General features: G+C 46.8%; 1 protein-coding gene across 1 annotated transcript in view; it reads right to left on the reverse strand.

Annotated features, from left to right (window-relative positions):
• The window catches only part of DCHS2 (dachsous cadherin-related 2), a 108296-nt gene extending 91698 nt beyond the window's left edge, over positions 1-16598 (reverse strand). Inside the window, exon 1 of the mRNA XM_083456970.1 lies at positions 13518-16598. Coding sequence (XP_083313096.1) covers positions 13518-15329 — 1812 coding nt within the window. The 5' untranslated portion in view covers positions 15330-16598. The remainder of the gene's footprint in view (positions 1-13517) is intronic.
• Between the last annotated feature and the right edge of the window lie 207 nt (positions 16599-16805).

Genomic DNA, 16805 nt, shown 5'->3' on the forward strand with positions numbered 1-16805 from the left:
GCACAGCAGAAGTGATAAGGAAGAAGAGTACAAAGAATATTGGGTTTGGGTCGATGTTTTCAGGAAGAGAATTCTCTTAAAACATTCTAATTTCATGAATAACTGAACTTTGCTGAATCCATTCTGGTAGTGCACACATTTGCAGCATATTTATATAAATAACAGTGTCCTAGATGCCATGCATTAGAGGGGAAACAGTATGAAAGCTACTTTGTGAGAAGCACGCCAACAGTAATGGTAACACATCATCACCAAAACATGTGACATGGGCTGCACAGTGACCTTGTGCTTATGTTATGAGCAGACATAGCAGAAGTCACAAATCATATAGCATGAACTGAAAAACATGGCAACCTAACAGGGCTATGTGAACTGTGAGAGAAATGCATTAACTTATCCCGACCATTTTCGGCTCGGCCTTTTTGACTTCTGGACCCTCAAAATAGCAGCTGATGTCAACAACTTCACTGTGCATAAAGCAATCCTTCCATGGTCTAGAACAGGGGTTGGAAACTTGGGAGTCCAATAGCAACTGAAGGGCCACAACTCCTGCCATTCCTGACCACTGGCAATGCTGGCAGAAAACAACTGGGTGATTATAGGTTCCCCAGCCCTGGCCTAATGCTTTCTTTGCCCCCTGCTCTAGAAGAGCCATTCAGGATCTAACTGGCTATTGGAGACACATATAAGCCAAGGTCAGCGAAAGTACCATCAAATGATGGGAAAAGGCACTTGTGCCTTCAGCTCCCTTCACCATAGTGTAAGAGCAGCTAAGCAATAGGCTTTATCACCACTGATACAAAACCCCTTAGCTATGTATAATATAAACCAGGCATAGGCAAACTCAGCTCTCCAGGTGTTTTGAGACTACAGTTCCCATCATGCCTGACCACTGGTCCTATTAGCTAGGGGTGATGGGAGTTGTAGTCCCAAAACATCTGGAGGGCCAAGTTTGCCTATGCCTAATATAAACTCTATATGCCTGATATAAAATCTATATAAACACAATTGGCAAAAGAAAATCATACCAAAATAATAAAAATCTTAGGTTTATTATAGAGGAGAATTGCTCCGTCTTCCTGAAACTTAAGAATGGATTGGATTCGGAAATATACCAGTGGAAGAAATTCTAGTGGTGGGGCTGGGGAAGAGCCATAGCTCTGTGGTAAAGCACATGTTTTGGTTGCAAAAGATCCCAGGTTCACTCCTTAGTGCCTCCAGGTAAGCCAGGGAAAGACTGCTGCCAGAGAACCAGGAGAATCACTGCTAGAATCGCTCCCTATACAAACCCGCCCAGGTGCTAAAATCCTCCGTTGAGCACATTCTCTCAGTCTCATCAACATCAGAAGCATGGCTGGTGATGACACAAGGGAGAGCCTCTTCTGTGGCTCATCCCGTACTATGGAATTCCCTCCCAAGAGAGGTTAGAATGGCTCCCTCTTGGTTATCCTTCTGCCAGCAGCCTAAGACTTTCTTATTCAGACAGGCCTGCGACAATTACGGTCAGGCAATGCTAATTTTTAAGTGTGTTTTGATGTATTTTAATTATTGTTTTTGTTGCTTTGTGTTTTACACATTGCAAGGCACCTTGAATCCCAACTTGGGAGAAAGGTGGGATACAAATATATTAAATAAATAAACACATGCTTTCTTGACGGGGATGGTGCCTACACATTTTCCTTTTAAAAAAATCAAAAACAGATTCTGGAGCAGAGCTAACCCCATCCACATTTTTATACCAGCTCATAGGCAATTTCTCCAGTCCTGATCTCACATGCTAATAGTTCAGCTTTAACAGTTTTGTGGGCTGGATCCTATATAATACATCTATTCTATCACAGAGTTTATGATTCCTTAAATTAACTAAACCAGTATTAAAAATCCATGTGTCATACAATACATTTTATGGTTGCCTTCATACAAAAGCTATCACATCACCACATACGTCATTAGAATGAGTGGTTATTGGCATAAGATAAAACATGTTACTTTTTACTGTGTCTCATAACATTTCAAAGGCTATTCAGAAGTGAAAGTATATCACAGCCTGTACATAAATTACTTTACAAATGTATAGTAAACATCATTTTACCAAGCTACTCCATACAGGATTTTGGAGTATGGAGGAAGAACAAGATTCCCAGATGCTGGTTCTTAATGGGGGCGGGGGACCTGTGAGCATGAGCTATTTCGTTTAGAATTTATTTATTTTCTCAAATTTTAAAAAAGAAAAAAAGTATTTTTTTGCTATTTTACTAAATTTGTTTTAGAAATGAAGCAAAATAATTTTGTGGCTTTTTTGCTGGTTTAACATGCTCGACTTGTGACATCGTTTTGACATCATGTGATTGATAGGTAGCCACTCTCACCTGTCATACTTGACCTGCAGGAGATGGGGGAAGATAAGGATCCAGCCCACCAGCCAGATCTATTTCCCTACTCCTGCTTTAGGAATAGAGGTGAGATGCACAGTCAAACTTACTTATTGAGTCAGTCAATGTGTCCTCGTGCTCATCAAACAAGTCACCAGAAGGACATTGTTTTCCTATTGATCATACACTCTCTGTCCCGCAGCTGCAGAACAGCTACAGCAAATGTTCTGTAGCCCTCATTTAGAAAGAATAATAGCTTTGGGTTTCTGCTCAGGCTGTCAATCTATAACAAATTTCTAAGATAAAAGGCAAACTTATTACCCATGCTGACCTGGCTGACATTAGCATTATGAACATCAGCTGCCTTTATTAGAAATGTTAATAAAGTCTTATTTGTTGTTTCTGTGCATACCATGAAATGTTCAAGAGACCATCAATTTCTGTTTATTATTTGGTGCCATTGCTGTTTTTCCAATTCCTCTTTTTTATTTCTGTTTGTTTACCTTCTAAAGTGCTGGGTTTAATTTGTTCTTAGTTCCTTTCCTCAGGGATGAAGTTTATCATAGCTTATTTCAGGCACATGAAGAAAAAATGAAGCACTTCTCTCTCACACACAAGCCTGCAGAGGTTGCAAGGACACATGTTCAAGTGGAATGCCTGTCTCAGATTTGGATCAGGTAAATAATCTTGAGGCAATGAGGACATAAACAGTGTACAAAAGATGCTCAGGAACCCAGGGATGGATTCTGTTAAATGAAGCATACTGTTAATCAGTCCAGTCCAGCAAATACCTATGGTCCAGACTACAAACACTAAAAAAAAAAAAAAAAGATCTACCCATGGCTCTTCTCTCTTTCCCCAGGTTATGACAGATGAAGCCAGAGGTTGTCATCAACTGGGGACAGAAATCAACTCAGAAAAAGATGAGGGGAGAAAAGAGGCCCACCATCTGTGTGCCTGTGAACTCTCCAATCTGGAGTAAAGATTAAACAGAGATAACTGGAGATTAATGAAGGTAGCATTGTGCCAAAAATGTATCCTACATTCTCCCTATCAACCATTCTGCATCTGTTAGTAAACAAATAAATTGCATTTTAAAAGTATCAAAGAGGAGGGGAAAATTCAGTGAAATTCTCATGAGTGGAGAATTTGTGAGTATCCTTTCTTTCATTTTACAATTTATTCCACTACTCTGCAGCCTTCACAGGTTCTTTTTATTTTTTTATTATTATTATTACATGCGTGTGCAGATCATCCTAGTTTATGGTTCATGGAGTACTGCGGACAATTATCTCTGCCTCTTGAACCATGATTTTGCATCTGATCGTGTTCATTTGTACCTGACTTAAGAAGGTGCCCTGTATAGCTTATCAACAGAAGCATAGCATAATACTGTTGCAAATCCATGTAGTAATTACTGCCCATGAAAAACAGAGACAGAAAGAGAGGTAAAAAAATAGTATCAACTAAACTGAAGATCAATCCTGAATCCTATTCAGTTTTCCCATTCCCCTAAGCTGCATTTTTTAAATCACTGCTCTTAGAAATAGAGAACATTTAACATGAATTTGTTGCCACGGTAGGAGTGACAATAATGGCAAAGCTTACAAAGTGTAAAGCTGAAGTTTCAGGAAACAGGCAGATTTGGACTAACTTGTGTTGTCAGTAATTGCCAAAAATTACTCCTTTAAAGAGCATCCCAAGAAATGAAACTGTCAAACCTTTTGCCAACACCCAGCTGTAGCAGCCAACAATCCAACCTGAAGTCTCCCAGACCTCACTACCCCCCAATCCAAACTAGAGACGAGGATGTAATATCTCTAAACCAGGGATTTCCTTCACTGCCCATGGACCACTTGAAAATTGTTGGCAGACCACTTGATGAATTTTCTGTCTATTGTAGCAATTGTAATGCACTGTGCTGAATGCTGTGTAATTGAATTTTTATTGCTTCTTTTATTTCTATTGCATTTTGTTGGATTAGAATCTGAATTCTGTTACACTGATGCCATGAGTTTTTACTTGGAAGTAGGCTCCACCAAGATCAGTTGTAGGTGTGTATAGGACTGCAGCCTTAGAAGCTTGATCCCATGCACCTTTCCTCAAAAGGAAGCCTAATAGTTGTTCTATAGTGCTTACTTGCAAGCATCATGGTTTGCAGCTCTGAAACCTCTCATTAGTTTTATCCCTTGTTATCGTAGTCCCTTGATGCAGACAATACCATTCACATTGAGAACATCCAGACTCTTGAGGAAGAAAGGAGATTTCCACTTTGAAGTGCATGGGGAGAACCACGATACCTTAAAGGGGGCTACAAAACAAAGGGAGGACACTTTGGAGATTGGAGCGACCACAGTTGCAGTTGGGAATTAACAGCACAGTTTGTCAAGCCCTTGCTTGTCTGAATGACTGACTGACAGGCCCCTGGCACACATGCACCAACAGTGAAAGGAAGAGCCACCAGAACCACCAGAAGAGATGACAATCATGGAGAGAACATGTAAGTGCAACCTTCTTGAATGCCAGCTACCTGCCTTCTAGAGTTAGATGGCAAAGGACACTGCTACCATTTTTGCTCCTCTCAGGGACTTTCCACATCCAGTAATCTTCCCTGCCTCCAAAATGAAGTAGACTCAGAAAGAAAAGGCAGCATGAGACAAGGGGAATGCAGGCCGCCCTGCCAACTGCAGTGGGGAGGATGAAAACCTACTTCTATCCTGCAACAACATACAGTGTAAAACCTTAGAATGGTGGGGCTGCTGATCCTCCCACCGTTCTTCACGGACACTTCACAGACCACCAGCATGAGGCTTGCAGACCATGAGCCCCTGCTCTAAACCAACGATAACATGGTATGGTTACATCTGATGAAGCAGAGCTATAGGGCAAAATAATAATACTCTTGAATATATAAACGTAAGTTTCCAGCACAGCTAACAAAGTAGTAAGATATAACAGAAGTACCATAAAAATAGCAAATAATTAAATAAATAATACATAGTAATAAAGGTAAAGGTAAAGGTACCCCTGCCCATAAGGGCCAGTCTTGACAGACTCTAGGGTTGTGCGCCCATCTCACTCAAAGAGGCCAAGGGCCAGCGCTGTCCGAAGACACTTCCGGGTCACGTGGCCAGCATGACATCGCTGCTCTGGCGAGCCAGAGCCACACACGGAAACGCCGTTTACCTTCCCGCTAGTAAGCGGTCCCTATTTATCTACTTGCACCCAGGGGTGCTTTCGAACTGCTAGGTTGGCAGGCGCTGGGACCGAACAACGGGAGCGCACCCCGCCGCGGGGATTCGAACCGCCGACCTTTCGATCGGCAAGCCCTAGGCACTGAGGCTTTAACCCACAGCGCCACCTGCGTCCCTAATACATAGTAATACAGCATACTAAATAGCAACAGTCCATTCAAACTGATAGTAAAAGATAAATGATGCTCTCAGTTAAAAATGCAAATGTTAACCATACTTAAAATGCTGGGAAAACAGAAATGTGTTCTCCTGGCATCTAAATTATAGTAATGAGGGAGCTTGGTGGGCCTTCCTGGGAAGGCCATTCTGAAAGTGAGAAAGGTTCCTTGCCTGGTCACCACCCACCATACTTAGGTAGCAGAATTTCAACCAACAGGTGGATTAATGTAGGAAAAGGTGGCTCAACAGGAAATTGGGTCCTGGGCAATGTAATTAATATTTAAAGTACAACAAGACTTTATTGTTTTTACTGCAGCAAACTACCCCTCTGGAAGTTGTAACAATGAACCTGAAATCATATCACAACTACTCCCATTAAATTTATTGTATTTTTTAAAAGAACACTGCCTGAAACAAAATGAATCAGCTTCAGCACTTTTTCCTCAATACACGGTCGCTAATGCCAAGCTGAAACAATGGGTCAAATGTCCATGTACCCATATAAAAGCACCACAAGAAAGATTTAATGCAGACGTGGAAGATTTATTTAAATCTGAAAAGGCACATTAACTTCAAGGGGGGGGAAATGCTAATGAGATATATTTGGCTGTCTTTTAATTCCACTTCAAAATGTGTGTTTATCAAGACTACGGTGACAAGAAAAGATTGGCTTGTAAGCAGAAAACAGAATGACCTTGGGAAGGTCATATTGCCGCAGCCAATTGATTGAACCTTAATTCAAGTCATGGACCAGGAAATTCAGTAAAATGTAAATTAGGGTACCAAGTGACACAGCATAGAATGAGCAATGAGCAGAGCATTGCCCCACACCCATTGGAATCAATGATTTCTCCCTGTTTAAGTATTTGCATTAGTTTGGCAAAAAAAAACAACACCCAGATATTTCATTATTAATCCGATTAACATTATTAATGTAATAGTAATAACATGGAGCAAGTTCAATGGAATTCTGAGATGCTCAGGGGGAAATTAATAAATTTGCCATTCATCCAAAAGGCTTGGTTTTTTTAAAGTATAAAAACTACAAAAACAAAAATGCTCAATTTTTGATTATGGAAATCTACAAACAAAAAGAAATCCCTACGCCTATGGCAATGTTCAAGAGGTACAATTAAAACCTTATTGCACAAAGGCATGGCACAAAGAGGATGCAAAACTGTTACCCAGGGCTCTATTTCATATTCCTTGAGTCTCCCAGATTCAGAAACCTTTCCAATACATACACATGCATAATGACAGGAGCAATAAACACAAGTACAGTGGTGCCCCGCAAGACGAATGCCTCGCAAGACAGAGAACCCGCTAGACGAAAGGGTTTCCGTTTTGGAGGTGCTTCGCAGGACGAATTTCTCTATGGGCTTGCTTCGCAAGACGAAAATGTCTTGCGATTCCTGGGGGTTTTTTTCCGCTCCCCACCCCCTTTTTCTAAGGCACTAAGCTGCTAATAGCCTTTTAGCAGCTAATCCGCTAATCCCTTAAGCCTTTAATAGCCGCTAAACCGCTAATAGCGCTAAATCGCTAATCCGCTAATGGGCTTGCTTCGCAAGACGAAAAAACCGCTAGACGAAGAGACTCACAGAATGGATTCTTTTCGTCTTGCGAGGCACCACTGTATCTATGCTGTCTGTCATAGAGTTTCAACAGGTTCTTATGCATCTCACAAAGAGGCTCCGGACAGTTGTCCAATCACTAGGAGTAGGGGTGATGAAATACATTTACTGCTGTGCCTGGGCATAATGGTTTTGACAGACTAGGAATACCTTTAGCGCAAAGCCACCTACAATTGCCTGCCTTCTCGTCTGGAACATTTGCAGCCTTTCAATAATAAAAGTTTGTCCCGTTGCTTTTAAAGGGAAAAAAAGTACTTTAAATCTCTTACACCATGGAACCCAAATGAAAATAGATTATATCAAAATTGCATGCAGATGGAATCTTTTCTGATCAGAGGTTTCACCAACAGCAAGCACTAAGCATAGTTTGAATGTTTTTATTTTATTTTATTTTAAAAATTATTTCCATTGGTGCTGCTGGAAGCTTTGAGTGCTGCCTATTGGTAAAAAACCCCACACTATCTTCATGCTGAAAGACATGCCTTCTTTTTCAGCAGACTGCAAATGTTCCATTCTTATAGGAGGAACAAGGGTGGATGCCAGAGCAGCTTCTCCTTTCCTAGAGTTATAGAGCTGAATCTTAACAAGATTTCAAGGTCTGCTTACAAGAAATGCTGGCCTGCGTGGCTTCAGATGTTCTAAACAAGAGAAAGTGAGAAGGAGCGAACTGTCCTTTCTGCACGCTTATTAAGGCTATCCCAAGCTGAGACCGCCTCCCCCCATAAAGGACTGTGCTTATAGCATTTCCACATCTGTAGCACACACATCTCCCCATGGAAATACAACACTTCGGCTTTGGACAATGAATGTGGGCAGCAGCATCTGAAGTCACCGAAACTCTGGCTTATACCATAAATTAGCAACTGGCTTCAATACTCCTCAGATCTACAACACTGATATTGATCTCTGGAATCTACATCAATTCTTTTGTTTCCACACATAGATCTAAATCCAGCATTTAGAGACCTGGGGATGGTGTAAATTAATTTCCTATTCCTAGCAGTTTACCTATAAGCAGGGGAGAGGAACCTCAGTTTATGGGCCTCCCTCCCTTTAGCCCTCAGGACTCTCCTCAAGCTAAACCCCTCACTAGTCCAGTTTTGCATCTTCGTCAAGTGCTTTTGCCTGGTTGGAAATGTGTCAACCTGTGACAATGTGCCTTGTGTAACAGCACAGATAGATGGGGGGGGGTAGAGAGACCTCTGGCTTTTGTCCAGCTGGAATGCGGCGTAGTATAAAAAAACTCACAGTTGTTGCCCCTCCCATCTTTCGTCTCTGGCCTCATCCACTTTTCCCGCTGTCCCCCTGCCCCAACAGCTGGCATGCAGCCCCTTGAAAGTTGCCCATCATAGAAGGATGCCCTCAGGCTGAAAAGGGCTCCCCACCACTGCGCTATTAATCTATATGGCAACACACTTCATAAAATCAAACGTAAGATTATCTACATATCATCAACAGAACACACTGGATCCATTGGCGAACTTAGAAAACATTCTATCAGCTCACACAAAGCAGGATAAAGTGCTTGGTACATTAAATCATAGAGAGAGTTTTATGGGTCATGAAAGATCTACAAAGTGATTCTGAAAGCAAAAAGCTGAAGGATCTGCCTGGGGTTAAGCACAGAAAATATTTAACAATTTGCTAACAGCTTATGGCAGCAGCAGGGAACTTCTTTCAATCCAAGGGCAACATTCCTTTGTGGGGAACCTTCCAGGGACCGTACGCCATTGGTTGGTGAAGCCAGAGGCAGAGGTAGGTGGAGCGATGGATGTAACGCTTACCTTTGTACAATATGAATCTGAGGTTTATACACACACACACACCTCTCTCCACCCAAACAAGGAAGATGCATCACTACAGCTCAAGACCACATGACAATCAGGCAAAAGTTTTCAAGGAAGGCATGGAGCAGGACTGGCCTAGAGAAGGTCCCAAGAGATGCCTGCAAAGCCACATTTTGCCTCCAGGCCTGAGGTTCCCCACCCCTGGTTTATAGAAAAATAAAAAGCATATTAGAAGACAGAACAACTGATTGCTGGATTCACTGATGGCACAAGAAGCAAGATTGAAGTTAACAGCCAGGTAGATATGGGTTGTATGTTAAGAAAGTTCCTGACAATAGCAACTAAATATGTAGATTTTCAGGGAAAGGCTAAAAAGATCGTCAGACCTACATTAAGGTAGGTGAATCCATACACGGAGGACACCACATCCACACTAACAAACAATACAGTTCACCTGAAAAGATAAGGAAATGAGGCTCAAATGACATTCAGAGGCTCCCAACAAACCTTTCAAAATCAGAAAATCTTATCGCATTTGTCTGGATTGCTTTAGAGCAGTGCTCCACCTTATCAAACTTAACACATTAGGAGAACACTGTTTCATAATTCACAGCACACCAGAGCTTAATTATTCAATTACTACATCTGTATTTGTTTATATCAGTTATTTGTTAAATTTGCACCCCACCTTTCTGCCAAATGGTGCTCATTAATTACAGACAAGGAAAATATCTGGCCCATTCAAAATGCGTAAGAACAACTAGCATGTGGCTGTGCTTATAGAAATTACTCAAACTTTCCCTGTGCAAGTAATGTGTTCTTCTACTGATGAAATATTTCCTTTAGAGTGCATTGTTGGCCTGGCTTTCTGCTGTGGTAATAACTCCACTCGGTTTGGAGCCTGTCCAGTCACATATATCTGCTCCATTCATGCTGTTGCTGATGTAGTTTCTACTCCATTCTATTGATCCAGTGCCCTGCACACCTCTTGCCAACCACAAGCTTAAGGGCAATTCCGAAGAAGAATCTGATAGCCATACATTAAGGGAGACCAAGTCAGCAACCCGATACACGCTTACCAAGGAGTAAGTCAATAGGACCTGCATACAATGCAAAGGGACGACCAATAATAGGAATGCCTGTAGAAGACCTCCACAACCAAACAGCATCATTACCATCAAAGTAGTGAAGACTGATAGCAGAATAAATGGCAATAAGTTCCGTAACGTCACCTGTACAAGTGTTTAGCTTCTTCAAACCCCAAGTTGTTTCTCTGTATTTAAAACTTCAATAAAATATTTTAAAACAAAATCGATAGCGTAAGTCACATTCTTGGCCAATGCACACCTGCAATGTGGATCTTGTCCAACAAGTTCCTTACCTGCTAGGATCACACTGCTGCTGGCATTGTGACAGAGCCTATTTAATTCAGCATCCTATTCCCCACGGTGGTCAATGAGAAGCTTCTGAGAATCCCATAAGCAAGACAAAGGGGCAATTGCCCTCTCCTGGCCATCTAAGGGAACAAATTTGTCCCCCGAGAACCAGGAGCTCATTGTACCAAGCCCACACCTGTAATTTCTGTCCACCAGACAGATACACTGGATAGCCTTCATGCCCAGTGCTTGCTTTCTACCTTCACAACTGTTTGTTTATTAGGTTTGTTCACGTGCAAAGTTGGGGTCTGTAAGGTGGGCTACCTCTTCTTGGAAAGGGCCTTAACTTGCCCATTTGCTAAACTGTTTGCCTTGACACTTTGTCAGCTGCTGCTTCCCTTAAGCACAGTGAAGTACAGTCTCTCATAAGCTTGCCTTACTTTTATACCCCTGGATACCTCCCCACAACCTCTGCTTACCACCAGTTAGATTAAGAGGACCTCGTTTAAAAATAAGAGTGTGATCTACTGAGCTGCTGACACCTGTGATTAGAAATTTAAAGGTGGCTTTAGGTCAGCTGAGTCCTGTGGGGATAGTGATTTTTATCAAAGCAGAGGACAATGAATGGCAATTACATAGAGCATCTCTGCGAATGCAAGGATCTGACTCAATGCACTCTTATTCAAGTTCACACCCTAGATTTTAACACTGAACTAAACACTGAGCTTTTAAATGGAACTGAGCTCTACACCTCCACTTCAGTTTGTAAACTGCATTTAAAGCCTAATTTGAGTTTAGGCTGAGCTTGAACTGATGGCTACACTTTTCGTTTATAAACAGAGGTTTCCACAAGCTAGGACCGAAACATTGTATGCAGTGCTGATACTGTAGTGCATAACAGGAGAATAAAGAGAGGCAACAGTAGGTCACCATCATAATCATCATATGAGCAGAACAAACTGGGCCATTTTGACAGCCACAGGACTCCCCAGGGATGCACTAAGGATTCAGTGAATCGTCTGAGAGCACATAAGTGAACAGTTAACACCTGCATGTATCTCTTGCAAATTGTTTGCCTGAGCTTGTAGGAGGTGGGAAATGTAAACGCCAGTACAGTACTGAACTTCACTCATTCAGTCCAAGTCCCTGGGACTGAGCTATTCATATGCAATTAAGTCAGTTTCAGCATTTTGTACATTTAAAAGTCCACTACAACACACATTACAAGCAAGGCCAGAATTTAGCCCTGAAACTTTGGTTTTGTCAATAGAATAAGATGGTCTCACAGCTTGTAAAGGTAAAGGGACCCCTGACCATTAGGTCCAGTCGTGACCAACTCTGAGGTTGCGGCGCTCATCTCACTTTATTGGCCGAGGGAGCTGGCATACAGCTTCCAGGTCATGTGGCCAGCATGACTAAGCCGCTTCTGGCGAACCAGAGCAGCGCATGGAAACAACTGAAGAGCTTACAAAATTTGAAGATGGAAAAGGGAGTCATGATACTTTGATAACATAAAATTAGCTGCAAGTGGCGACCACCCTACCCAAATATGAAGTCACCTGCTCTTTGGATAATGCAGGAATGTCAATTCTCACTCCATAACTAAGCTTAGTCAGACAATTTGTCAAGAGAGAAGGGTATTCAGGAATCACAAAGAAAAGGAACAGCACAGAAGCTATAACCGGAGGAAACTATTCTTCCTTAGCAATGATCTTTTTATTTGAAGACTCAATATTAAATTACGCAAATAACTAGGATGTAGTGAAGGAATCACTGTGTGACTTAAAAGGTAAAAGCTATTTGGCCAGACCATGGTCCAACAGCAAGATCATCACTACCTAGAGAGAAAAATCTTTTTTCCAGGAAATGGTCACTGCTATCTCACTTACTTAAACATACAGTGTCAAAGAAGCTGTCATCATGCCAAACCAAATCATCCCTTGGAGACGTCACCATTTCTCCTCTTTGTTTGAATCCAGCTGAAACTGTTGCATCACTGTCTGCAACCATTCATCCAGGAGTGTTGCTAGGTACCTCAGGGGCACAGGCCCACAACACAAATGCCAGTCAGCTGTGCTTCTCTGCTGCCACACATGGGATCACACTTTGCACATATCCCTGCACAGACAAAGTAAGTTTGGGCTGCCATGCAAAAGGGGCAATCTGCTCTGCAATGGCTGCTGCACATGACAAGGGCGGGCCAGCCCTGCCAAGAGGGAGACTGAGGCAGAACGTCACCTCAGGAGGCTGATTTGGAGTGTAATGAAAGGGCCAGAAACAGTTGCAGTGGTACCTCAGGTTAAGTACTTAATTCGTTGCGGAGGTCCATTCTTAACCTGAAACTGTTCTTAACCTGAAGCACCATTTTAGCTAATGGGGCCTCCTGCTGCCGCTGCGCCGCTGGAGCACAATTTCTGTTCTCATCCTGAAGCAAAGTTCTTAACCCGAGGTACTATTTATGGGTTAGCAGAGTCTGTAACCTGAAGTGTATGTAACCCGAGGCACCACTGTATTTATTTATTGTGGTTTTTGTATTGCCAGGGCCCCTGAGAAATTTTCTTCCCAAGCTGCCAAATAGCTCCATTGGCATTGGGTGCCACATGCCGCTTGAGGCCCCAACTGGCTGCTTATGAACAACTGCCCCTAGATTTTCTTTGTGGAGTTCAACCTTGCAAAGGCTGCTCAGATGCAATGGAGAGAAAGGCTTCTATCCCTGGACTCTCCACAGCATCTGAGCAAGACTTTTAGGGCCTTTATGTATTTCATTTATTTATTAAATTTGCATACCGCCCTGTACCAGCAGGTCCTCTTCCTTTGCAGAGGAAGGAATTTCAACAGGTGCACCTTCAGGGCCTTGCACCCCCCCCCCTTCCCCTCCAAACACCCAAGGAGCCAAGGCCCCGCTTTCTTTCTCGCGCGGGCTGGCGCGCCCCGTTACCTGCAGGAGGCAGTGGCCGGCCGGGGCGTGCTCGGCCAGGCTGGCGTTGTAGACCTGGTGCTGGAAGACGGGCTCGTTGTCGTTGGCATCCTCCACGGCGACGCTGACGACGCACGAGGCGGACAGCGGCGGCTCGCCCAGGTCCCGGGCCAGCACCAGCAGCTCCAGCGCCGCTTGGCGCTCGTGGTCCAGAGGCGCCCGGACGCTGAGGGCGCCGCTGAGCGGGTCGAGCTGGAAGAGGAGCGCGGCGGGCGCCTGGTCGGGGCCCAGCGCGTAGCGCACCTGGGCGTTGCGCGAGCCCGGCTGGTCGGCGTCGGCGGCGCTGAGGCGCAGCAGCACGGTGCCCGGCGAGGCGGCCTCGGAGACGGCGGCCCGGTAGCGCGGCTGCGCGAAGGCGGGCGCCTGGTCGTTGAGGTCGGCCACGCGGAGGAGCAGCGCCCGCTGCGAGGAGAGGGGCGGCGCGCCCGAGTCGACGGCCACCAGGCGGAGCTCGTAGGCGTCGCGCCTCTCGCGGTCCAGGGGCCCCTCGACGCACAGGAAGTAGACGCCGCCGTCGCCGCCGCCCGACGGCCGCAGCGAGAAGGCGCCGCTGCCGCCCTGCAGGCTCAGCGCCACGCCGCCCGCCGGCTCGTCCGGGTCCGAGACGGAGACGCGGGCCACGTAGTCTCCCGGCTGCGCCCCCTCGGACACGCTGGCGCCGCCCTCGGTCAGGTAGAGCAGCTGGATGGTGGGCGCGTTGTCGTTCACGTCCAGCACCTCGACGGCCACCAGGGCCGTGGCCAGCTCGGGCTGGGCGCCGCCGTCGCGGGCTTCCACGGCCAGGCGGTGGAGGGCGCGGACCTCGCGGTCCAGAGGGCGCAGCAGGCGCAGCAGCCCGCTGCGCGCGTCCACCTCGAAGAAGGAGGCGGCCGAGGGGTCGCCCTGGCGGCGGGCCAGGCTGTAGCGCACCTCGCCGTTGGCGCCCAGGTCCGGGTCGCTGGCCCAGACGCGGCACACGGAGCTGCCCACCGGCGCGTCCTCCCGCAGGCGCGCGCGGTACTCGCTCTGCCCGAAGGCGGGCGCGTTGTCGTTCTCGTCCACCACCTGGATCTCCACGCGCAGGCGGCCGCTCCGACGGGGGCTTCCGCCGTCCCAAGCCTCGACCAGCAGGCGGTGCGTCTCCGCCCGCTCCCGGTCCAGGCGGCGCAGCAGCACCAGGTCCAGGGCATCCGGCGGGGTCCCGTAGCGCAGCTGGAAAAGCGGACCTTTCTCCCGATCCTGGTCCTGATCCAGCGGCAGCAGCGAGTAGCCCTGCGTGCCGAAGCTGTCGGCGTCGGGATCGCGCGCAGCGGGCAAGCGGAAGGCGCTGCCGGGCGGGCTCAGCTCGGAGATGTTGAGGCGCACCCAGTCCCGCGGGAAGCGCGGCGCGTGGTCGTTCACGTCGCTGACCGTGATCTCCACCTGCACCATCTCCCCCCGCAGCGTGGCCGCCACGAAGCTGTAGCGCGCCCGGCGCTCTCGGTCCAGCAGCCGCGCCGTGCGGATGATGCCCGTGTCCGTGTGCACGTGGAAATCCGCCAACACGGCCGACTCGCCGCTGCCTTCCGAGAGGAAGAAGCCGCCGGGGTGCCCCTCGCCGGGGGGCAGCCCTGCGCTGATGTCCCCCACCAGCGTGTCCGCGGGCAGCCCTTCGTCCACCGCCAGGCTGAGCTTATACACCTGCCCCCTGCAGCTCCCCGCGGCGCACACGCAGAGCCAGAGGGGGATCAGCCACTCCCGGGCCCTCCTCCGGCACCCCCTTATGCCCCCGGGGGCCGGTGGCCGGGGCTCCATGCTCCTCTCACGCCGCCCGTCTCACCAGCAAACCCAGCCAGCGTCCCGGGGGGTGGCTTCTTCCTGGGTGCAGCGAGTCTTCTTCCCAGCAGGCAGGCGCGCCTGTGGCTGAGCCAAGTCACAGTGACCACAGCCGGTGCCGGGCGCTCCTTTGCTCCCTGGCCGCTTTGATTATGCCTTGCCCAGCTTCGACCGGCCTCATCGTTTGCAATCAGGTGCTCTGCAGCCCTTATGCTCCTCTAGAAAGAAGCCTCCTTCCTCACCCTCCTTTCCAGCACACCCATAAAAGTTCAGGCTGGGAATAACAAGTGCCGGAGGCAACCAGGAGAGAGGACAGCTCCCTGCCTTTTTGCTCAGGCTGCTGCTGCTGCTGGCTTCTGCTTGCTGCTGCTGCTGCAGCCTTGCTCCGGCTGCTCCCCTCCGCGTCTCTGAGCTGCTAACACACCCCCTCCCCATGTGACAGCAGGCAAGGGCAAACTCCGCGCCTGGGAGAAACGGCGACAGCCACTTTGCAGCAGGGGGCTGTCCCTAATTACCCAGCCGGGAGCAGCGTGACGCGCGCGCGGGGGGGGGCAGGCGCCCAGCCGGTGAGCAGGCAAACCCCAGCTCATAATAACAGCAACGCAAACGCGAGCCGGATCCCCCCTGGAAAGCTCTCTCTGCGAAGCAATGGTGTGGAATACTAACAAAGCAGCGGTAGGTCTGTAGTCATTCCTGAGCCCATTAGGAACTTATGGATTAGGTAGGGAATGATGGCGTGTGAAGGTACATCGCACTGGCTGGAGAAATGTACCCTCTCTGCACACACTGTACATACACTCCATGAATTTCCTGTGCACAACCAGTTCATTGAATCATCGTTATTATTAACATTTGTAAAGCACTTTCAAGGATTCAAAGCATTTTAGATGCCTTGGCTAGTTACTAGCCTTAACAATAGCCCTGTAAGCCAATTTAGAGGAGGGAGAGGGGAGAGCTATACTTACATTCTTATAAGATTGAATACTGGGAATGGGCTGCCATGGAGCAACAGAACATCTGCTTCTATGCAGAAGGTCCCAAGGTTGGCCAATCCCGGGCACCTCCAGGTAAGGCTAGAAGACAACCTGACCTGAAACCTGGATGAGCTGTTGCCAAGATGGCAGTGTTGACTTGGGGAGAATATATGGGATTCATAGAAAAGGAGTTTTCAAAATATGGCATTCAGTGGTGGGAAGAAATATTGTGACGCCCCAGGTAAGAATCTGGCTCTGAGCAGCTTCTATTAATGAACTACAGTGGTACCTCGGGTTAAGAACTTAATTTGTTCTGGAGGTCCGTTCTTAACCTGAAACTGTTCTTAACCTGAAGCACCACTTTAGCTAATGGGGCCTCCTGCTGCCTCTGCTGCACGATTTCTGTTCTCATCCTGAAGCAAAGTTCTTAACCTGAGGTACTATTTCTGGGTGAGCGCAGTCTGTAACCTGAAGCATATGT

Source organism: Podarcis tiliguerta (genome assembly GCF_965153285.1).
Source record: "Podarcis tiliguerta genome assembly, chromosome: 9".
NCBI classification, from domain to species: Eukaryota; Metazoa; Chordata; class Lepidosauria; order Squamata; family Lacertidae; genus Podarcis; species Podarcis tiliguerta.